This window comes from Ochlerotatus camptorhynchus, unplaced genomic scaffold (genome assembly GCF_037179485.1).
Source record: "Ochlerotatus camptorhynchus isolate MF236.1 unplaced genomic scaffold, CSIRO-AGI_Acam_v1.1 ptg000357l, whole genome shotgun sequence".
In the NCBI taxonomy this organism is placed as follows: domain Eukaryota; kingdom Metazoa; phylum Arthropoda; class Insecta; order Diptera; family Culicidae; genus Ochlerotatus; species Ochlerotatus camptorhynchus.
The window spans coordinates 4,553,763-4,577,926 of NW_027040845.1; the positions used below are offsets into that span (position 1 = coordinate 4,553,763).

Below are 24,164 nucleotides of genomic sequence, written 5' to 3' on the forward strand. Positions count from 1 at the left end.
AACAATTTTCTAGAATTTGTTCAATGCAGAGTAGTACACAGCAAAAAAAAGTTGTTGAATATTACATCGAAACTGCTGCAACCAGGTCAACCCGCATAAGCGCGAACCATAAATTGACCTTACCTAAAATGGTTAAAATTGTTTATAATCCCTGCTAAACTTCAACTGAAATGGTTATGGAACTTTACTTGAACGTTTAATGATAAAGTTTTAACCTTGAGTATTATAGTTTTTTGGAAGTGGACCTTACAAATAATGGGTTGTTAAGAACCATTACCATTCAAAATTCTTGTTTTCTCCATACATTTTCGGAAAGAAAACTATACTAAAACCTTTTAACTTATGGTTTGAGAACATTAATGGTAATGGTTATGGTAACCAGTAAGGTTCATGAATGGTTTTGTAACATCGATCAACTTTATGTGGAATATATCGCGAATTGGTTGCCTGTAAATTACTGATTACCAATTCACGATATATTTCACGTAAAGTTGAGTGATAATACAAAACCATTAATGGACCTTACTGACTACCATAACCATAACCATTAATGTTCTCAAACCATAAGTAAAAACGTTCTAATATAGTTCTCTTTTCGAAAATGTATGGAGAAAACAAGAATTTGGAATGGTAATGGTTCTTAACAACCCATTATTTGTAAGGTCCGCTTCCAAAAAACCATAATACATAAGGTTAAAACTTTATCACACAAACGTTCATGTAAAGTTGCATAACCATTTCAGTTGAAGTTTAGCAGGGATTATAAACAATTTATAACCATTATCGGTAAGGTCATGTGATGGTTCGCGTTTATGCGGGAATCCATCGGTTGTGTAATATCACATTGTACGATGTACATCGATTTTGCGAACAAAATTACATCCATGAATATAATATTGTATCTGCTTTTTGCTATTACATCATTATTTCATACATCAGCTTGAATTACGTTGATCGATATTACATTTTTTTTTGCTGTGTAACAGGTTGTATTGGCTATCAAAAGCAACAGTAAACGCACCGAGAAACGTTAAATCTAGCGAGTTATTAACAAAAGAGAAAATCGACGAAGAGAATCGATCATCGCGTATAGGCCCTTATGCATGCTCACTGTCGAACTGCCAGTTCTACTGTGATCTGTCAAAAGTTCTTGGTAAACAAAAAAGTCAACTGATCGCAACTGTCTCGTGGACAGCCTTATTGCGTTTACGTTGATTTTTTGGATTACTAATACAACCATATTTCACGATCTACTCTGTACTTCATTGGTACGATACAAGCAATTAGTGACGTTACTAATTGCGTATACGTTGATTTTTTAGTTTACTAATTTTAGTTGATGTGCTCTTTTCAGTTGTTGGTCATGATTTGCTCGATTGGTTCCGCTATTTGACAGCTCAATTGGTTCCCGAGATTCTATCCGCCAGACTATGAATATATCGACTATAGTCTGGCCCGGCTTATACAATGAGGTGAAGCAGCTCGTGAAATATGGTTGCATTAGTAAACCAAATCAACGTAAACGCTATTAGTGACGTCACTAATTGCTTGTATCTTACAGGGGTTTCACTCACACAACTTAACCGATTGCTTCCCTCGGTAATCTATCTCATTGCGGCTTATAGACTTCTCTGACGTTTGTAAAATGCGCAAGTATTAGTGCAGAACTTGGGGTAAATTATAAGTATTAGTACAGGAAAACCTTTGAATTCACCCAAAGTTCTGCACTAATACTTTTGTGCAATTCATAAACATCAGAGAAGTCTATTGGCAAAGTTGGCACTCGTGGAGAATAGAAGAACTATGAAAGTGATGAGGTTAGGTTAGGTTTTCTTGATTAAGGAGGTTTTCAGCCTTGGGCTGGTTCGCCTCTGGATCCGGAAAGTGATGATGACTTTCAAATCTTCCACGGGGAGGTATACGAATGCAATCTTAAAATGCTTTTATTTTGCAAATGGAGCATTTTATTTAAATTTGGTTGCTGCTACAGTGGTAGAAAAGCTGAAATCTATGTATACACCTGAAAATCTGAAAAGAAATATTTTTTTCTATAATATCATATGTCTATTGAGTAGTCCTCAAGTTTTCTACTAATGTAGCATTAACCAGATTTAAATAAAATGCTCCAATTGCAAAATAAAAGCATTTTAAGATTGCACTCGAAAAATAACTCGATGTTCGAAACGGCGGGATGATTGAAAATTTTCGAACCAGGGCAGGGCCGATGATTTGTTTTGAATTTATTTGACGTTGTGAAAAGGCTTAGCAAAGGGCGTACCATTTCTGATGACATCTGGGGGGGATGTGCTGTCAAATCAGCCTACTGATCATCTTGTATGAAACTGGTTCCAAACGTAAACAAACCCTGTAGGTTTCTTATGGCTTGTTTACGTTTGGAACCAGTTATGCGAGGTAGGCGAAGATTGTTCGTATTTGACAGCCACCTTCCCCCCTTGGATGACATGCACTACGGCTTAACAAAAAGGGCCTATCAATTGAAAGATTCACAAAAAGGCTTATTAATTTATGAAATTAAATAGTTATCGATTTTCATATATTTTTGAAAGGTTTTCACATATTTTGGATTTTGTATGCTGAGATACAGTTACTATTGTTATTGTGAACAATATAAATGCCTAAAATACTTCAATTTTCTTAAATATGAATTGAATAGTGGCGTTTACGTTTTGGACATAGGCCCATTTCAAATGTTACTCTAGAAATGTTTAATGGCGTACGTATTTCATCGCAATGTTTATCCACAGACAAACAGACGTAACACTTCATTGTGTATCTTCGTTCACGCATTTAACGGTTGATTTAAATATTATCAGTTCCGCGAACTACTCGCCGCAGCGCTGTCATCGGATCACTTTGACGCTCCTATACATTCTATAGAACTTTTATGCAATATTGTTTGCGAGTTAGCTAGCAAGCTTGTTTTCCGCGATAAGCCAGAGAGATGTCGTTACTGAGGTCCTATGTTTTGAGATACTATCCCTAATAAACGTGTACCATATACTGACGATATCTTAGATGGTGCGACCATACCACATAAAATTTGGATGATATCCCGAATTGGTGGTTAGGCGCATCTTATGGTTATTGTTTATGCGGGATGTTTTCAAGAAAAACGTTTTCAAAGAGTTACGTCTGTTTGTCTGTGGTTTATCTTTATACACGAAACAGCTGTTTTCTGTGACGACACGTCTGCCATTCGTAGTATGGAATGTTGTGCTTGCTCAGATATGTTTACTTCATTTTTGCTTCTGACACCAGCAAGCTACCTGTTGTTCCAGACCTTGTATGATTAACATCCACTGACAATAGTTTTTTTTTTGCTTTATTAGAGAGATTTTCAGCCTTGGGCGTGACAATAGTTTTCATATAGCTTCCATTGGTAACGCACATGATTTTCATCCATAATCAAAATTAATGGAATTCATCAAAATGTCACATAGCATTCCCGGAGAACTTCGAGATTAGGGCGTAATTGCTTTTGTAAACAAACACGTCATTTGCCGATTTCTCGCGATTAAAGCTCAATCTAAAAAACTAATAACACAAACAGGTAGAGGAATGGTTCCTCTATCATATGGTATACGCCTTTTTAATGCACCACCAACGTAGAGTGCGCCACGCGAGTTCGAGAAGAAACGTCAACCAAACCGTTTGTTTACATCAGAATAAGTATTTTCCCCAACGCAAATAACAGCATTTTTCATTCAAAATCTTGCCAATTTCCATCGGTAATTGTCTTATTGTACGATTTTCCACAAATCTGAACTGATTTGCACCTTAACTATTCACACACAAGAAATCCGGAAGATCATAAACACTAAGGCACTTTTCTAGTTTTCCATTTTTCTCAACAAAAAATTCCTGAACACCAGCAGGATCTTTTCAAAAACGGTACAAAATTAAATTTTTCAACTGTAGATTAAGTTTTGCAGCATCTCAGATGAATCAATTTATCAGACAAAGTAAAAAAGTGTTCCGCTTCCTATGTCTCAAGGCAAAAATTTATGCTCACAACACTCTTTCTGACGTTCTTCTATTCACCACCAGAGGTTGAATCAATCGTTTAGTTTCTATTAAAAAGGCCTACAGTTTGTTCGTGAGATTGTTCTTTTATTCGTGAGAAATCGACGATTGACGATTTACAAAAGCAATTACGCCCAAATCTCAAAGTTCTTCGGATTTATGCGATCACATTAATTTTATACATTTTTTTCATGAATTGGCAAAACGGGATTTGCTGCTGTGCGATCACAGGAAAGCTATATGAAAATCACATGGATTTCATCCATTAGATATGTGCACGGCCAATCATACCAACTCAGCGACTGAGATTTATTGACTCAGAGAATTTTCTTTCCATACGAAATTTACTCAGATTTGGAATAAACTGCAGTTACTCATAGCTTGTGCCCTCCCCAAGGACATGGAGGTTGACGGTACTGAAGCAAAGGGTTATGTATCACGAATTGGTAATCATTAATTTACAGGCAACCTATTCGTGATATATTCCACGTAAAGTTGACCGACAATACAAAATCATCCATGGACCTTACTGACTATCATAACCATAACCATTAAAATTCTCAAACCATAAGTAAAAAGGTTCTAATATAGTTTTCTTTCCGAAAATGTATGGAGAAAAAAAGAATTTTGAATGGTAATGGTTCTTAACAACCCATTATTTGTAAGGTCCACTTCCAAAAAACTATAATACTTAAGGTTAAAACTTTATCATTAAACGTTCATGTAAAGTTCCATAACCATTTCAGTTGAAGTTTAGCAGGGATTATAAACAATTTTAACCATTTTAGGTAAGGTCAATTTATGGTTCGCGTTTATGCGGGCTGGTGCAGTATGGACAGCGATTTTTCGCTGGTGACTTGGCCCTATGACCCCCTTCTGTGCTTGAAAATGAAAATGAAAAAATGAAACTGCAGTTACTCATAGCTTGTGAGTAACTGCAGGTTATTCCAAATCTGAGTAAATTTCGTATGGAAAGAAAATTCTCTGACTCAATTAATCTCAGTCGATGAGTTGGTATATACATTTTTTGAGTGTCGCATCCAATCCATGCATATATGAACTATGTTTTCGACCTATTTGATCGATACCCTTTCTAATCGCGAGTGCACTGCACTCAAATGTTCAAAATATTTTGATTTGTTGCTGATGCGGCGTCCAATAGTTTTGTCAGTGTTTTGTCTTGCCAAAATTCGCAAAATACAGAAAAAAAATCTTATTGAGCTACTGGATCTGTACCAATATTTTAATCGCCAACCGTGATTACTAGGAAATGTCCCAGATATGTCGGGCTTGCGGACGAAAACATCCGTCCGATCAAGTTCCATTCAATGATTTCCAAGATCATGCTCAAACATACTTCGAACTAACTTCGGTACAGGTTCGTATTAGGATTTAGTTTGTTTTGAGTAATTGATATGAATTATTCCTATCTTTTATGGTTCCATTTCTTGGGGTAGCTCCATGAGCACGAAAATCCAGATCTGCTAAAGCTGTGCCAAGGTTGTGTGGGGAAATTGACCGATTTCGATCGCTTCCGGGATATGTGCTGTCAAGTACACTGGGAACTACAGCAAGTGGTAAGGCTAGTTAGCATTTCGTCTAGTGGAGAAAGTTAAAATAATGTTTACTATTCTGGGTAGAAAGTGGAACCAAAAAGCGATTTTCAGACGCTACAGAAAGAGAAAAATGCACCATCATCTGACCAAGATGAAGTCGAATACGACGACAGAAAGCCTCCGGAAATGGTAAGTTTGACTAGGTAGTTAGATAATGGATTATTTTGCTAGTACGAGAAATATTCATTGTTTTAGCCTTTCACGACAATGCTGTTCGTTACAAGCGAAGAAGGCGTCAAGGATGAATTTCTTTCGGAAGAAGAGCTGGAAGAAATAGTTACGCCCAAAAAGGAACGCGCCAAGTATGGTAGCAAGAAAAAGTTGGTTCAACCGGTTCAGTACAGTTGCGACAAATGTCCGGAGGTGTTCCAGGATAGGTTATTGTTGATTGCTCACATACGAGCCCACGCCGGTCTGGCGCCGTTCTACTGCGAGATTTGCAAGCAGGAGTTTGCCACTCTATTGGTCATGAAAATGCACCACGTTGAAAAACATACCGAGCGGAGAACACTGACTTGCGATCAACCAGGTTGTGGCCAGCAATTCGGGAGCTATCAAGCACTGAGGCACCACAAAACACGAACTCACGATCCCAACTACACCGGACCGAAACCAAGGGTGTACATTTGTGAACATTGTGGCGACTCGTTTGGCAGTAAGCAGAAGCTTACCAGACACAAATTTGCGTCTCATGAACCGCAGGACAAGCCTTACATTTGCGAAATTTGCTGCCTGCGATTCACCATCCCATACAAACTTAAACGGCACATGATGCGTCACGAAGGCATCCGTAGCCATGTCTGTCCGTACTGTGGCGTGGCGAAAGTAACCAAGGGCGAGCTGATGTCCCACATGAACAATGTCCATAAAAAGGAACCGGCAGTGTCGAACGGTGTCTATCAGGCGGCGTTTTGTGGCGAAACAGAATCGACCAGTTCTATTGCGCCAAGCAGTAGTAAGGAAACTACTCAATCTAAACCGGTCTCCAAGAAGCGTAAACAAGAAGAGGGTTGGGTGCGTAATGTCCGGAAGAACAACCGAAACTACGGCAAAGCGTACGTCCGAAAGGATAACGTGCTTGTCGACGGGAAGACTTTCCAGCAGCAATTCGAATGCGGTTGTCCGAGAAAGTGCCGGACAAAGTTTGAATCAGATGCGATTTTGGAGCAGTTTTTCGACTCATTTTGGAACCTGGGTAACTGGCATAAGCAGAATGCTCTGCTCTCGGATCAGGTTAAGGGAGTGGAAGTTAATCGACACCGCCCGAGGGATGAAAGTAACCCTCGTCCGGAGAGGACTGTTTCGTTTCAGTACTTCATCCCGAGCGAGCACGAAAACGTGAGGGTCTGCCAAAAGTATTTCCTTGGGATTTTGCAAATCAGTTCTGGACGGTTGTACAAATGTCTTGGAAGGAAGTGATAAAGAATAAAATGCAACTGGTGTGGATTTTAGTTTTGTAGTCATATCACCATCAATTGGCAACTTGCAAAGGTTCAAAGTACAGCTTTTTGCGTAGGGTACTGTAGATAATTGGGACCATGCATTCGTTTTCGTAGCCACGCTTCGCCGAAACATCGTTTATCACAGCCGTTAGAATGTCCATCAGGTGGTCCCTGGTTGTAGAGTAAGCAAAGATGTAATCTCTAAAATAGGATTTCAAAAAAACTACCTAAATCTCAAACTCACCGTTTGTGCAGTTGCTTCATTCATAATTGACTTGATAATTATTATCCGCTCCTTCGTTCATTATAGTAGAGTGGGTCATCGTTATATGGAAAAGCGAAAACTTTACCTCAACAATCGAGAACAACCCTTTTTTGGTTCCATTTGGAGTTCCAAAAAACTGTGCAAAATTTGTGGACGATTGGTTGTAACTCGGCTTTCTGCATTGCGTTTAAAATTTGTGTGGAAATTAGTATGGGAAAATCAACTTTTTTGCATTTTTATCCCTAGAGACAACAATTTTGCATGAACCATGGTACTAAGTATGTACAAATATAGGCCAGGAAGTGCCTAACAACTTTGCCAAAGGAAGTACGAAGCTATAATGTAGCTAAAAAATTATTATTATTCATATATTTATGATTTGAATTAAACACCAAAAATCCCTTTTTCTGCCAACACTGCCGGTGTACCAATGGGAGTCAGATTCCAAACTGAAATATTATCGGAGTTTCTTATCTTGCCGATGTGGTATGTTCAAATGAATCATTAAAAAAATGCTCTATCTCATATGTGTAGTTGGAGGGGGGTAATAATATACCCCGCCCGCCCCATCACTGATATCAATAGAAGTGAAGTTTCAAACTGAAATAACTTCGGAGTTTCTTATCTTATCGAATTGGTATGTTCAGATCAATTCCCTGTCCAAGGATGAGGGGCTTGATGATGATTTGTCAAGTGTCGCTATGATTTTTTTTTTAGAATTTGATAAAATTGTAGTTTTTCTCCAGTTCATTGATTTGGAAGGTTCATGCGAGTTAATTTCACGGAGCCGTAAATTGTAGTTTTATCATCATTTTAATATTAGCATAAAATAAAATAGTAATTTTAAATTCGCTTTTGTAATGCTAAGGTAAATAGTTTGCTTTGAGTGTAAAGTTAATTTATAAGAAAGATCTAACAGTTTTTTTTGCACTTCGAAACTTGACGGGTCATACCTCTAACATAGTAGCAGTGACAGTGTCGCATGTCCTAAAAACAACTGCCTGCGACTAGTGTTCGAGGGGCCGACAGGGCTGAATACGGGTCAATACTAACAAAACTATAACACTAACATGACCCCGAAACTAACGTTCATCCATTGCACTAATAGTTATAATGTAGTTGTACTTTCCTAATAACCCATCTATCACAGACAAACAGACATAACACTCGCAGGTTGTTAATCGAATACGCATTTGACGGTCAATTTGAGTGTTTTTGGTTGGTGATGCCACCACCTGTGGCGCGCACGGTCGGTTTCCTTGCGTTTGACGTCTGCACACTAGCGCCATCTGTTCAGCGTACTATCCATCACATGATACTGAACAGATGGCGGTAGTGTTTTAGTGACTATGTTTTGTGGACAGAAATATTAAATGTGTTATTTCTGTTTGTCTGTGCATCTATATTTCTTTTTCGTTGTGTGTGTGTGTGTGTGTGTGTGTGTGTGTGTGTGTGTGTGTGTGGGGGGGGGGTAAATGTAACCAATACTAATACCTTTCTCTCTGTTCTTTTATTCGTTTTCTATATCCCTTCACCATCATCCCATATCCCATCATTTTGACGAGAGATGAGTTACTTGCATGGTGCATGCCCAAGTCGTACTACAGGATAATATGCTGAGCGTGGTTCTATCACAAATCGATAGAACTGAGGAATAATGAGGTAAATTCTACACAGTATTTTAAAGGAGCCAACTCTAAGCAGGTAATAATAGCAATTAATAATCGAATAACCATAAAAAGGTAAGAATGAATTTATTTATTTTAAATACAGTAATGACCCGATTTTGTCAGCCCCTCCGCGCTTCAGATTTTTTTCTTTCAATAATTTCACATAATCATAAATCTACATTTTTCTCATTCGTCATTCGTTAAGAGAGATATTTAAAGTATACTTTGGTGCAATAGGTTCAAGAAGATTACTGAAAAAGGGTATGGGTTTGTAGAACATTGGAAAACATTTTCAAAAAAGGGAGTTGACAAAATCGGGACATTACTGTATTCCATTTACATTTACATGATTTATCACATATTTCCGGAGAGCTTCGAGGTTGGCGCGTAGTTGCTTTAGTAGATGGGCACGTCATTTGTCGGTTTCTCGCGGATTGGGGCTCAGTCTGGAAAAACTAATAACACAAACAGGTAGAAGAATAGTTCCTCTATGATTTGTTATAGTTTGTTTGCAGGATTGTTCTTTTGTTCGCGGGAGGCCGACGATTGACGTGTTTGTTTGCAGGGGCGATTGCGCCCAGATCTCGGGGTTCTTCGGATTTATGGTCGTAATCTAATACACACAGTTGATCGCAATACGAGCCTAAAAGCTGCAGTGACCTAGTGAGCACCATAGCTCGAGTCGTCTGAAAGTATTGTGTATCGCATGGAGAGCCCAACCGAGATTCTAGCCTATTAAGACTGCAGTTGGTCAACTCTCGAAAAAAAAAAAAAAGAATTGGTAGGGGAATTTATGTATTCTCGGCAACCTAAGCAGCGACCTTCTTTCTATAGCCTTTTTCTCTATGGAACGCACACATATGCAGTATTGGTTTGTTTTCATTCTTTTGCTGCCAGCTGCTCTAACAATTTCAGTCGAAAGAATTGTCAAAAACGGTTTTGAAACGCTTTTACAAAGCTCCAATCTTCTCTAGTGAGAGCGAGTATTGTCGGCAACCAGTTTTTCTTCGGCAACTGTTCCATTTGAACTGCATGTAAATCTGCTGTTCTATTATCGGCAACTCGAAATCAGCTACAATTTGTAGTGTGTGTGTTGCATTTCAAGAAAACCTTGCTAGATTGCTTTTTCTCAGTGGTAAAAATATAGTCAAATTGAAGCTGAAAGCATAAAGAATCGTTTGTATGCATTCAGCGAAGTGTTTTCGTAAGAAAATCCAGTGAAAATAGTGTTTCAATTTGGGTTGCCGAAAATAGTCTGTCATGCCGAAGCCGTCATTTCCCCTATGTTCAGATCAATTATTCAAAAACGTTTGCTCAATCTCATAAGCGTAGTTAGAGAGCGGTGCGAGGGGGGGGGGGATGGCTTACTCTATAAGTAGTTTTTAAAACGAAAATTGTTGTAGTGTAACTATTTAATATCCACTTGTCCGTTCATTTGTTAGTAAGGAGATGTTGTTTGAATTATTAGCAGTTGGAAAATTTTAAAATTCTATATAAAGCTTTTATTTGAAACATTAAACTGCCATTAGAGCCACCCGCATATAGAAAACACAGAAGTTGTCGTACGTCAAAAATAAAAATAAAACGGGAAAACGAAAACTGTCTTCACCAGTCTCAGACACAGGTACAGTCAGATTTCGCTTGTTGGGCTACGTTTCAGTTGGGCTCAAAAGTCAAACGTCATTTCTTACAGTGCTGATTCCTTTTAGAAATTTCGACCGACTTCATACAAAAACCGGCAAACGAGTGGGGTAATGATATAGATTATTTCAATGCGATACAACGAGTTGCAACGATATGAGGGGTGAAGCTAATTTCTGACTTATCAAGAGATCCACCCGAGACCTAGTTCAACAGCAATATTTGCTTCAGGGGATAGAACAGCATCGAAAAAAGTACCCTGAGAAATCGTAGAATATATTTAAATGAAATATAATCATTACAATCCAATGACATTTGTGTGAATATATCTGACATTGTATATTGCACCAAAAGCGTAGGGAAGGGTACTCACTTTACAACTGCTCTTATGAGATTGAGCAAATGTTTTTGAATAACCCATCCGAACAACTCGAGAGATGGGAAACTCCGAAGCAGTGATGGAAAAGTTCACTATGACTCGCGAACTTTTCCCTTGGTGAACTTCGTGAAATATCGCGAACTTTTCCAACACTGCTCCAAAGTTATTTTAGTCTTTATCTTTACTTTCATTGATATAAGTGAGGGCTGGAAAGCAAAATTGAAAAATTGTTTTTGAATAATTCATCTGAACATACCAAACCGAACAAATAATCAACTTCGAAATTATTTCAGTTTGGGAGTCTGACTTTCATTGGTACACCGGGAGTGTTTGCAGAAATAGGGATTTTTGGCATTTAATTCGAAACATTGATCTTTGAACAGCTATAACTTTTTTAGGAGCATTCTAGCACCATACAGTTGTTAGGTACTTCCTAGGCTATACTTTAACGTATTTAGATGCGCGAAAAGTGCAAAATTTTGGTACCTAGTAATAAAGATGCAAAAATGTAGGTTTTCCCATACTAATTTCCATACAAATTTCAAACGCAATGCGGAAAGCCGGGTTGCTACCAATCGTTCCTAAATTTAGCACAGTTGTTTGGGACCCCAAATGGAACCAAAAAAAAAGGTTCTGAAAAATTGATCATAATGACCCATCCTAATATACAGTTACAGATATTCTTGTTAGAGGCTGAAATTGTATGTTTTTTTAATGTTGAGCTTGATGTTGAATCAGTGTTACTTCCGTGTCCTGGTCAGCTCTCTGTGGAATCGTATCGATTGCTGGAGGGAAATCTCTCCTTCAGGAAAAAAAAGACAAAAACTTCTTCTTCTTCATTCCTTTATTTAACGTCGGTCTCTGTTCCGCATTCCAGTGCCAATCATCGACGTACATCGATTGCCATCCATTTACGGTAACCGAATGTGCAGGAAGGCAGCTTCCACACCTGCGTAAGATATCGCAACCATTCACCGACCTCGGCTGGGATTGAACCCAGAGCCATTGGGGTGAGAAAGCAGTCACGCTTACCACTACACCACCGGCGCTGGCTAATACAAAAAAAGGCACCATACGAATGTGAAGCTTGCCTACTGATCCGCTGATCATCCATCGACGATATGTAAATAGGTAACGCGCAGTGAATTTGCCATCTCTTTCATTCTCCCGTTTGTTAAATGGTTTTCGAGCCGAAGAACGAAAGAGACGACAAATTCACTGGGCCTCACCTGTGTACGCTCATTGATTTTCCATAACTGACTCGATTAGTGTGTATGGCTTGGATGGCATGTTATCGTTTGGAACCAGTTATGCGAGGTAGGCGACGATTGTTCGTATTTGATAGTCACCTCCCCCCCCCCTAGTTGAAGGGTGTTTGTTTGAGTGTGTCGAAGAGTGTTTTTGATGTGTTTAACACAAGGCGGCAGAGTGACTTACCCCCGGGCGGCACGTCTAAATCTCAATTCTAGATGCTCAAAAAATCTCACACTTGCGAATTAATCTTCGAAAAATCTGCTTTCATTTCTCACATCTACTTGCATCGCGCTTCATCTTTTTGCAGGAAATCTTCAGAATTGTCATCAATCTTTCTACTCAGCGTTTACCCCCTGGTACAATCTTCTTTAGCTGTTGCAGCAATATTGTTCATTTACACACAGAGTTAAGATTACCGAACGCGGTAATATTTTACTGGGTTTTTTAAACAGCTGAGTTTTCAGTAATCAACCCAGTAGTTTTTGCTTTTGCTGAAAACTCCGTAAATCGCAGAATCTCTGAACTATCAAAAATTACCGTGTTAGTATGTACTAGCACTAGTATTGCCCTGGTTTAGTGGCGGATTAACAGTAATGCTGTTTTAACCTGAGTACTGCGAACTCAGCCGATTTTATTTTTCAAGTGAGCTAGAAAACAGCTTGAAAATCTTCCGAAGTTTCAAATTGTTTTGCTGAATCAGCTCACGAAATTGTATACACACTTAGAAAATAATACCGAACTCGGTTTGATTTCAACCGAGTTTTTATCTGCTGAACGCTCGGTAGTCTGTTCGGTTCAAAGAAGAATAACAGAGCTGTCGTTAGTTCTTCTTTTATCCACAATCTGTCAAAGTTACCGAAAATATCGGTAGGCGAAAAATAAATTTATGCTGAAATAACCGAACATCGGTTCACTCAAGAATTCAGTGCCAACATTTCAAAGGGGCGTAATTGCATTTGTAAACAATGGCTTTAGCCGTCGATTTCTCGCGAATAAAAGCTCATGCATGAAAATAATGACACCGCAGGTAGAGGAATGTTTCCTCTACCAGCTAGCATTGTTATTTTGGAGAGGTAAGATTTCATTCGCGAGAAATTGACGGCTAAAGTCATTGTTTACAAAAGCAATTACGCCCCTTTGAAATGTTGGCACTGAATTATCGAACGCTGTCAAACAAACCGACCCACCGAAATTCGGTTCTTTTGGGCAGTGCTTGGTTTTCACTTCAAATCTTGCTTTAAATTTTGAATTTTCATAAAAATAAAACCAGTTTTGTCAAAGAAATGTATGAAATATATTTATTTAATTTATTTTGGAATGCAAACATGTATTGAAAATTAATAAACAAAACATGTTCCGGTAAAAAAGAAGCTTTTCAAAAATTGTACCGTCGCTACCATGGGAGGAGAGGCTCAATCGAGGGAAACTAAAAACGAGGGGCGATCAACTTCATTAATCAGCTGAGTTGTATACACACAAAAATACACACTTCGGGAAATACACAAAAATACGTAAATGTGTACATACACGTTGAAACTTAAATACCATAGTAAAAATACTTAAAAATACATCAAAAATACTTTATACAAGAAAAATATATTTTGAATTGAATACACTTTAATACCAAAATGCACAAAACTTAAAAATTCATAAATAACAAAAAAAAATCAAAATACACCTTTTCATGTCGGGTAGATGAATCGAAAATACTCAAGTTGACAACCCCTTGACTAAAAACTTCTCGCATGTAGTACTCATGCTTCCTACAAAGGAATGGAACTGAGGAACTGCTTGTCCTGTTGCGGTGGTTCTAAACTGAATGCAGTAAAGCAAGACCAACAATAGAAAAGGCCTCAACTCCATTTTGTAAACAAACCTTGTAAGACCATTTTCTCGCGAACCGAAGTCCGCCAAGCGAAACCGATTGTGGTTAAGGTTTGCGAATGTAGGTTTCGGTTTGTGAGAAAATGGCCTTACAAGGTTTGTTTACAAAATGTAGTTGAGGCCATTTCAATTGTTGGTCTTGAAATGACCGAACCAAACCTCGAATGCAGATGCAACGTCAGGTTGGACATTGACCAACCCAAACAGACGGCAAAATCTGCTGAGTCCTCCATAAAGTAAACTCTTTTTATATTCATTAGAATTTCACATAACTTTCATGTGATATCATAATTGGGAATTGCACACAAAATCAATCAAATGAAATTTAAGTGATTTATCATATAGAACTCATGTGATCACATGAATGTTATGTGAAATTTAGATAAATATCATTAGTTTTTTTAATGGAAAAATATTATGTGCAATTCCCAATGGAAACTACATGAAAACTTTTTTCCGGCGATTTTTTCTAGTGTACAGATAAATACAGGCATATTTTTGACACTCATACAGACTTCTGAAAAAAAAATATCTGGCATCCCTGCCCAGCTATGAACTATGTTTTTCGATCTATTTGACCGATGCCTTTTCTAATCGCAAGGGCACTCACGGTACTCACATGTTCAAAATATTTTGATTTGTTGCTGATGCGGCGTCCAATAGTTTTGTTAGTGTTTTGTTTTGCCAAAATTCGCAAAATACAGAAAAGAATCTTATCTTATTGAGCTACTGGATCTGTTCCAATATTTTAATCGCCAACCGTGATTACTAGGAAATGTCCCAGATGTGTCGGGCTTGCGGACGAAAACATCTGTCCGATCAAGTTCCATTCGATGATTTCCAAGATCATGCTCGAACCTACTTCGAACTGACTTCAGTACAGGTTCGTATTAGGATTTAGTTTGTTTTGAGTAATTGATATGAATTATTCCTATCTTTTATGGTTCCATTTCTTGGGGTAGCTCCATGAGCACGAAAACCCAGATCTGCTAAAGCTGTGCCAAGGTTGTGTGGGGAAATTGACCGATTTCGATCGCTTCCGGGATATGTGCTGTCAAGTTCACTGGGAATTGCAGCAAGTGGTAAGGCTAGTTAGCATTTCGTCTAGTGGAGAAAGTTAAAATAATGTTTACTATTCTGGTAGAAAGTGGAACCAAAAAGCGATTTTCAGACGTTACAGGAAGAGAAAAATGCACCATCATCTGACCAAGATGAAGTCGAATACGACGACAGAAAGCCTCCAGAAATGGTAAGTTTGAGGTAGCTAGATAATGGATTATTCTGCTAGTACGAGAAATATTCATTGTTTTAGCCTTTCACGACAATGCTGTTCGTTACAAGCGAAGAAGGCGTCAAGGATGAATTTCTTTCGGAAGAAGAGCTGGAAGAAATAGTTACGCCCAAAAAGGAACGCGCCAAGTATGGTAGCAAGAAAAAGTCGGTTCAACCGGTTCAGTACAGTTGCGACAAATGTCCAGAGGTGTTCCAGGATAGGTTATTGTTGATTGCTCACATACGAGCCCACGCCGGTCTGGCGCCGTTCTACTGCGAGATTTGCAAGCAGGAGTTTGCCACTCTATTGGTCATGAAAATGCACCACGTTGAAAAACATACCGAGCGGAGAACACTGACTTGCGATCAACCAGGTTGTGGCCAGCAATTCGGGAGCTATCAAGCACTGAGGCACCACAAAACACGAACTCACGATCCCAACTACACCGGACCGAAACCAAGGGTGTACATTTGTGAACATTGTGGCGACTCGTTTGGCAGTAAGCAGAAGCTTACCAGACACAAATTTGCGTCTCATGAACCGCAGGAGAAGCCTTACATTTGCGAAATTTGCTGCCTGCGATTCGCCATCCCATACAAACTTAAACGGCACATGATGCGTCACGAAGGCATCCGTAGTCATGTCTGTCCGTACTGTGGGGTGGCGAAAGTGACCAAGGGCGAGCTGATGTCCCACATGAACAATGTACATAAAAAGGAACCGGCAGTGTCGAACGGTGTCTATCAGGCGGCGTTTTTTGGCGAAAAAGAATCGACCAGTTCTATTGCGCCAAGCAGTACTAAGGAAACTACTCAATCTAAACCGGTCTCAAAGAAGCGTAAACAAGAAGAGTGTTGGGTGAGTAATGTCCGGAAGAACAATCGAAACTACGGCAAAGCGTACGTCCGAAAGGATAACGTGCTTGTCGACGGGAAGACTTTCCAGCAGCAATTCGAATGCGGTTGTCCGAGAAAGTGCCGGACAAAGTTTGAATCAGATGCGATTTTGGAGCAGTTTTTCGACTCATTTTGGAACCTGGGTAACTGGCATAAGCAGAATGCTCTGCTCTCGGATCAGGTTAAGGGAGTGGAAGTTAATCGACACCGCCCGAGGGATGAAAGTAACCCTCGTCCGGAGAGGACTGTGTCGTTTCAGTACTTCATCCCGAGCGAGCACAAAAACGTGAGGGTCTGCCAGAAGTATTTCCTTGGGATTTTGCAAATCAGTTCTGGACGGTTGTACAAATGTCTTGGAAGGAAGTGATAAAGAAAAAAAATGCAACTGGTGTGGATTTTAGTTTTGTAGTCATATCACCATCAATTGGCAACTTGCAAAGGTTCAAAGTACAGCTTTTTGCGTAGGGTACTGTAGATAATTGGGACCATGCATTCGTTTTCGTAGCCACGCTTCGCCGAAACATCGTTTATCACAGCCGTTAGAATGTCCATCAGGTGGTCCCTGGTTGTAGAGTAAGCAAAGATGTAATCTCTGAAATAGGATTTCAAAACAACTAAATCTCAAACTCACCGTTTGTGTAGTTGCTTCATCTTCAAGCACAGTTCCTGAATGAACCAGGATCCCTTCTCGATATGTCGAATGGAAGCGAACCCCGGTACGGTCGACCAAGCCACCAGAAAGTCCACAAATACCGAAGCCGTCGTTTCGGATGACGGTCCATCGTGCTCCAACCGAGGAACCACATCCACAGCGGTCTGCAGTCCGGATCCTTGGCAAGCTTGCACGAACAGAAGCTTCGGCTTGCCGGTCATCTTCCCGGAAGCCATCTTCCGCTCGATGGCTTTAACATTAAGCGGAATGCTATTGCTTCCATAAACCTTTCCCTCCTGGCCGTGCGACAGAAGGCAAACCACCAACGAACAGTGGCTTTGTTTGACCTGATCCACCGCTTTTTCCACCTGTTTTAGTATCTCCAAGTGGGGAATGTTCTCTACCACAATCGGTTCATATCCAAAGTCCGTAAACAGATTCAGGATAGCCAGCTTGTCGACCTCTGTTCCTCGTCGGTTCTTCAGTGGCTCCGACGGAAGCAGTTCAATCAGTTCCGGGTTAGTTTCCCGATAGAACTTAAACTGGTTAACAATCAGAATCAAACCCGCATTATTTCTTGTAATGATATACCTTTCCAACTGATCTATACTTTCGACTGGCTTCCCTTTCACTTCCGAAATCAAGCTACTTCTGGCATCATCCGACTGATTCTTCTCCAATTGAAAATCCCGATTGAAGCTACTTTCTATATTCTTACAAAAATCCCTCAACCCTTCCAATTCCAATCCTTTGAACGCAGCAATCAAATTCCCCAAATCACATTCCATGCCTGGCGCCTTGGATCCCAACGTCACCAATCCCTGCCCAATCAGCTCCAACAGAACCATCTCCAACCAATTATGCTGCACCACCAACGGATCATGATTCTGCTTGAGATATTCGGTCAGCTTTCGGCCCGTCTCGAAATCGATTTTCTCGCATAACAGCAGCAATCCCTTTAAAATCGGATGAACATGCGTGGCCAGTTCTGGAACGTGCGGTAGAAACTGACCCCGAAGTTCTTCCTCATCGAAGCCGCACTTCAGAAGGCACAAATTGGCTTGCACTATAGCGAGCGCTTCCAGCAGTTCCGGCTGCCATCGATCGCCGTCTTTCGCTGATACAAGGTTCGCCCATTCCGAGAGGAACTGAGTTTTCGCGTCGGGTGCTCGGATGGCCACGGTCAGAATTTGAAGGAGATACTTTGGATTGCGGTGTCCATACAGTAGGAAAAGTAGCGAAACCTAGAAAGGTGGCAGGTCATGTCAACTCGAATGCTCGATAAAATCAGTCTTACCTTGTCGTCAAAGTGCAGTTCGTCTTCAATAAATTCTAAATCTTCCGAATTTATCGAAGTGGACATTTTGAGGATTTTAAACTTCTAAGAAATTAATGTTTCTGTTCTAAAACTGAGAGGTTTTCATTATATTAGCAATAAATTACAAATTAGAAAATCACTGGGAGTGAACGTTGCTGATGTGCAAAATCCACACATTTAGAATTTTTTTTTAGATCCAGCTTATTAACGGATGGTGTCCGATCCCATCATCCCATATCAAAACAAAAAATAATTAACCTTTAAAGAGCCAGTCATCATCGTCGTCATGATTAAAAGACTGATGTCATCATCATCCAACGTATATTAAAGCACCAGGTATAATATTCACTACAATGTTTATGTAGTGGTATATGAAAACGAAAAAAAAAAAAAATAGTTAAGATTTCGCAGGAATGCATGAGACTTAAGGCTGTGTTCCATTTAACCACTTAATTCGAGCAGTTAAAATGACGTTTACTACCACTTGAACTTTGAAATAAAACATTATTTTTGTTTTTTAGAAATTTCCTTATACCTTAAGGCAATTTTTCTATTGTTGATTAATCGGTTGATTATTCATAAAATGTGTAATAGTACGTTCAGACTACAGAGTTATAGCAATCGGTGGAAACTAACGAATTTAAATTGGCTCACTACTTGACTAGCCTATTGGCGAGTTACCTCTATGGTCATAGCATAGAGGTAACTCTAAGACCAGAAGGTCCCGAAGAAACGTGCTCAACTTTTTGGCTCAGCTCTGGTACGCTCTTCGGTCCCAAGCTAATCGATGCACCCCTCGAAACATAGGAAAATCCACGAACCCCTCATTTTATCTGTCATACTTTATATCATTCGTTTATCACATTGCAGAAATTCATGTGGGATACATACAAATTAGCCATAGCATTGAATTTTTCTTAGTGTAGGTATGTTTAAAAAACATATATCTACACTGACACATTCCTGTTATGTGGAAGTCTAATAAATTTGCGCTATAAGATAATCCAATGAAAATGTGTCAGCTAAATTCTATATGAATATCTGATACATTTACAATGCTGATAATTTGGTAACTTTTATATGATCGTCATATGATAATTGAAAATCGGTCAAATTATAATAATTAACTGAAAGGGATTTGAAACCCATAAGCATAAGCTTTACTTTTCACCACAATATAATATATGTATGTGTCATAAATCAATCGAAGTAAAGTTTATGTGAAAATCACATGAAATTTACTTCTTCTTTTGACACATATATTTAATAAATTTCTAAAAATAAATCGAAAAATAAACATCAGGCAGTAGGAGCTTTCACAGTTGTGTCTTTTTATTTATTGTAGCTGATTGGGGATTCGATCAAGAACTGTTGCTTTGCACTGGGCCACGGCTGACTTCAAGATTGAGCTCGTTCAATTAGCATGAAGTAAGAACAGCTCTCCCGACATGTCGTGTATTCAAATCTTTCTTAATACTTCTGTGTGCAATAAAACACGACTACATTATATGAGTTCAATGAACAGGTTCATGAAGTTCGAGTACTAGTGCTGGAATCTGAATTAGCCGTGTACACTAAGATTTTGTTTCCGTGTTCGGTAAATTTTACCGAAATCAGAACAACTGAACATTCGGTAAAACTTTGACCTTCATTTTAAAGGCAATTGAATTTGAGAATAGTTTCAAAACATGTTCAACCTTGTTTAAATGATAAATCTTGTCATTTTAGTAGAGATTTAGTTTCAAAGTAGCTTTTACCGAACAGTTTAGCTGTTCAGATTTCGGTAAAAATTACCGAAGTCGGCGATAATTTCTAAGTGTGTGTAGAAGGCTTACAATTAGAATCTTAGCAAAGTAAATATTGCAGTAGAATCATTTTTTTCCGGAACCCCTTATCTTAAGGAACAATAACAAACAAGGATTAGATTATTCAATACAGTATCATCACAAACGAAGTGACAGACGGAGCGGCTCGAAAACTTTGGTGACTAAAGTGCTATTTCAATTTTTCAGTGTACCACATGGCAACACCACTACTACTGGATTGTAGCACATGGCAACACTACTACTAGATTGAACTAGCATTTTCACCAAATGTACTAGAATGTTTTGGTTCTATCTGTTTCACTCTACTCAAAACTGAAATGCATAAAAAAATGACAAAATGATGCGCACTCTTTGCACACTGTCAAAGAATCATTGTACACAAAATCAACTTTGTTCAAATCAAAACAAAAAAACTAGCCCATCTGGTGGATGATGGCACAAGCTTCCAAGAAAATTCTATTACAGTGAACCACATTATTTAAATGGATTTCTTCGCCAGTTAGTCGTCTGTCACTTCGTTTGTGGTATCATTGTTGTTAGTTATATTTAGTTCGACTAATCATTTTAATGAGTGTACGATAACATCGTTGAAAATTGTTTCAATAATTTATGAAGAACAATCATGTAAAATGTATTTTATTGGGAGCGACAAAATTATCTTATAAGATATATCTTTTAGTGAGCAATATTCATCATAAAAACAGGTATATTTTACTGAATTTTCTCATAGTGCAAACTTATATGATTTTGCAAAGTGTTATCAAGTACGAAGTATGTGAAATTACGATAGAAATCATTCCATATCGCAGTCATAGTTTTTAAGTGATAATACAATGGAATCTATCAGCTGGAATTAGGGCGTAACAGCTATTGTAAACAATGACTTCTCTCGATGATTTCTAGGAATTCAAGGCACGCTCATGCAAACCAATATAACCATCGGGAAGCGTAAGTCTTCCCCTACCCGATGGTGATGTTGATTTGCGTGAGCGAGCTTTGACGTTCTAGAAATCATTAAGAGAAGTCATTGTTTACAAAAACTGTTACGCTCTAATTCCAGCTCTATCTAGATATATAATAAATATTTTTTTATATGTAGCCTCGGATGCAGCCGAGGATGCAGCAATGAGATGAGTCACATATTCCCAGCGTAACAGACAGTATCCTCAATTATTTTCGAGTTACCGACGTATCTTCACCTCAAAACAACAGGTGTATTTGATCTAACGCATGTGAAAACCATAGAGACGATGTTATATAAGAGACGCGCGGAGAGAATAAAAGTAAATCTGGTTGCACAGCCTTACTAATTTCTTTTTCTGCAAGGTTTGGCAACCAGCAATTTTGTGTTTACTTCAAGTGACTTTTATAGTACGTTCAGACTACAGAGTTATAACATGTTATAGCGCTATCTTGATGGTGGTTTCTGTGTTGCAATTATTTGACAACCGTTATAACATGTTATAACTCTCCAGTCTGGACAGCGTTTTAAACGCTGTCCAGACTGGAGAGTTATAACATGTTATAACGGTTGTCAAATAATTGCAACACAGAAACCACCATCAAGATAGCGCTATAACATGTTATAACTCTGTAGTCTGAACGTACTATTAATTTGAGCGACTGTCGTCTGCTTCAGCATCACGGTAAAATGAATACTTTTTTTTACCGTATCGGTAGTATCGCTATTCAATGGAAGTGTTTGAAGAATCAATTTTTGACAACTTTAAGTGAAACCAAATATACCACATTGGAGGGTATATTCTACAGAGCGTTGCACAAAATTATTCAATCTGCGATTGTTGCTTTCTACCATGTATGAGTGAAATATCTCTTTTTAAAGCTCTCACACAACGGCGCCGGTGGTGTAGTGGTAAGCGTGATTACCTCTCACCCCAGTAGGCCTGGGTTCAATCCCAGTCGGCGCCGCCGGGATGTTCTGAGGCATAACATCTCTGATCACGCCTTCCTTCGGATGGGAAGTAAAGCCGTTGGTCCCCGGTTCATGAGTTGATGAGTCGATAGGTGTAGGGTCCAGGTGTGGGAGCTGCCTTCCTGGCACGTCGGTAGCATTGGTGCAAGATCGACGGAAAAAACAAACCAAAGGAAAAAAAAAAAAAAAAAAAAAAAGCTCTCACAAATTTTAGTATCTTGAAAAATTACACCGGGAACGCCTTGATTTTTGGTACAGAGTCTGTGTAGATGTGTTTCGTTGTGCTGGAGCTAATATTTCGTGAGAACATAACGAGAATACAGCTGGTGAATAATAATCTAATTCCCTGTCCAATTTCACTTTTCATACGCAAACTTAATTATAATTATAAGCTCAACAGTTAACCAGCGTCTGGCTGAATATTTCCTATCAAACGATGCATACGTCCTTTTGAAAAGTGATGCTCGATATAAATAAATAAGATCGAAAATCGCTACAAATACCGATACATCGGTGGCAACGCTGACTGCACTCCACCAATCACCAGCTAGTGCGGGTGATGAATAACATCCGAAGTAACAAAGCTGTATCCAAGTCCACAGCCATGGCCTTGTTAGACGTTGAGAAAGCGTTTCATAATGTCTGGCACAATGGGCTTGTATACAAGCTTTGTAACTTCAACTTTCCATTACATCTGGTTAAAATCACCCGTAGCAACCTCCAGCAAAGGTCGTTTAAGGTATCGTTGAATGGTTGTCTTTCCGACACATTTTCCATCCCAGCAGGAGTCCCGCAAGGCAGTCTGCTGGCCCCCTTGCTTTACAGCATTTACACTTCCGACATTCCTCCCCTTGGAGACGGTTGCGTGTTTTTCCTGTTCGCAGATGATACCGCAATAGCCGTCAAAGGAAGGATGCCTCGCGAAATAACGAACAAACTTCAACGAAGCCTTAACGCCTTTGCTGATTATGCCACCACATGGAAAATCAAAATCAATGCTTCCAAAACACAAACAATCATGTTCCTCCATCGGCAAGCACCCAAACTAAAACCGGCTCCCTCTTGTACTATAATCATGGATGGCACAAGGGTTGAGTGGTCCGCCGAAGTAACCTATCTCGGGATGTTGTTTGACGAAAAGCTCCTATTCCGCTCGCATGTGGAGAAAACCGTAGTCAAGTGTTCCGCCTTGATTAGGTGTCTGTATCCGCTGATTTGCCGCAGATCCCGCCTCTCAAGGGTGAACAAACTGGCCGTCTACAAACAAATCGTAGCACCTCTGCGATCCTCTACGCAGCTCCGGTGTGGGAATCATGTGCACAGACTCACAGGAACAAAATTCAGGTCGCTCAGAATAGAGTGCTGAGGATGGTTCTTGATCGTCCTTTCGACACTAGAATAACAAATTTACATGAAGAGGCAGGCATTGCCAAAATAGATTCCAAAATTAACGAAATTAAGACTAAATTTGCACAAAAATGTAATTTATCAGAACATGCTTTGATAAGCAATTTGTATATAGTAGGTTAGGTGTACATAGTAGTTGTAGGTTAGTTGTAGTTGTAAATAGTAGTTATAAGTAGTCTCCTTTTTCCAATTCAAATGAAACCAATCCCACCAAGGTGGTCATACTTTAAAATAGACCTGATAGGACTACACAGCAAAAAAAAATGTAATATCGATCAACGTAATTCAAGCTGATGTATGAAATAATGATGTAATAGCAAAAAGCAGATACAATATTACATCAATGGATGTAATTTTGTTCGCAGAATCGATGTACATCGTACAATGTGATATTACACAACCGATTGATTGACCTGGTTGCAGCAGTTTCGATGTAATATTCAACAACTTTTTTTGCTGTGTAGGAACTGTAAATAATAATTAAAATCTCAAATGTACTAAAGTTGAAAAGACGCATCTGTGTAACTTAAAAAAAAATCATACATGTAAACCACACAATCACAAGAAATAAAGATCATTTAAATGGAAAAAAAATGGCAACGCTGACTGTATAAAAAAGCTAAAACTGACATTTCACGGCAAGAAAAAAATACTCAAAATTAAG

At 39.0% G+C, this 24,164-nt stretch overlaps 3 protein-coding genes across 3 annotated transcripts; 2 read left to right on the top strand and 1 right to left on the bottom strand.

Annotated features, from left to right (window-relative positions):
* The first annotated feature begins 5,249 nt into the window (after positions 1–5,249).
* On the top strand, positions 5,250–7,283 carry LOC135709201 (zinc finger protein 3 homolog). The gene is made up of 4 exons (XM_065231427.1): positions 5,250–5,422; positions 5,502–5,621; positions 5,685–5,789; positions 5,856–7,283. The coding sequence occupies exons 1-4, from the start codon at positions 5,315–5,317 to the stop codon at positions 7,077–7,079; spliced, it is 1,557 nt and encodes a 518-aa protein (XP_065087499.1). The 5' UTR covers positions 5,250–5,314; the 3' UTR covers positions 7,080–7,283.
* A 7,633-nt stretch (positions 7,284–14,916) lies between these two features.
* Positions 14,917–16,746, top strand: LOC135709200 (zinc finger protein interacting with ribonucleoprotein K-like). The gene is made up of 4 exons (XM_065231426.1): positions 14,917–15,078; positions 15,158–15,277; positions 15,340–15,444; positions 15,508–16,746. The coding sequence occupies exons 1-4, from the start codon at positions 14,971–14,973 to the stop codon at positions 16,729–16,731; spliced, it is 1,557 nt and encodes a 518-aa protein (XP_065087498.1). The 5' UTR covers positions 14,917–14,970; the 3' UTR covers positions 16,732–16,746.
* A 2-nt stretch (positions 16,747–16,748) lies between these two features.
* On the bottom strand, positions 16,749–18,511 carry Dredd (Caspase-8 Dredd). Its single transcript, XM_065231428.1, has 3 exons — positions 18,314–18,511; positions 16,996–18,260; positions 16,749–16,926 (listed from the first exon to the last, which is right to left on the bottom strand). Exons 1-3 carry the CDS (start codon positions 18,377–18,379, stop codon positions 16,785–16,787), a joined length of 1,473 nt encoding a protein of 490 aa, XP_065087500.1. The 5' UTR covers positions 18,380–18,511; the 3' UTR covers positions 16,749–16,784.
* Between the last annotated feature and the right edge of the window lie 5,653 nt (positions 18,512–24,164).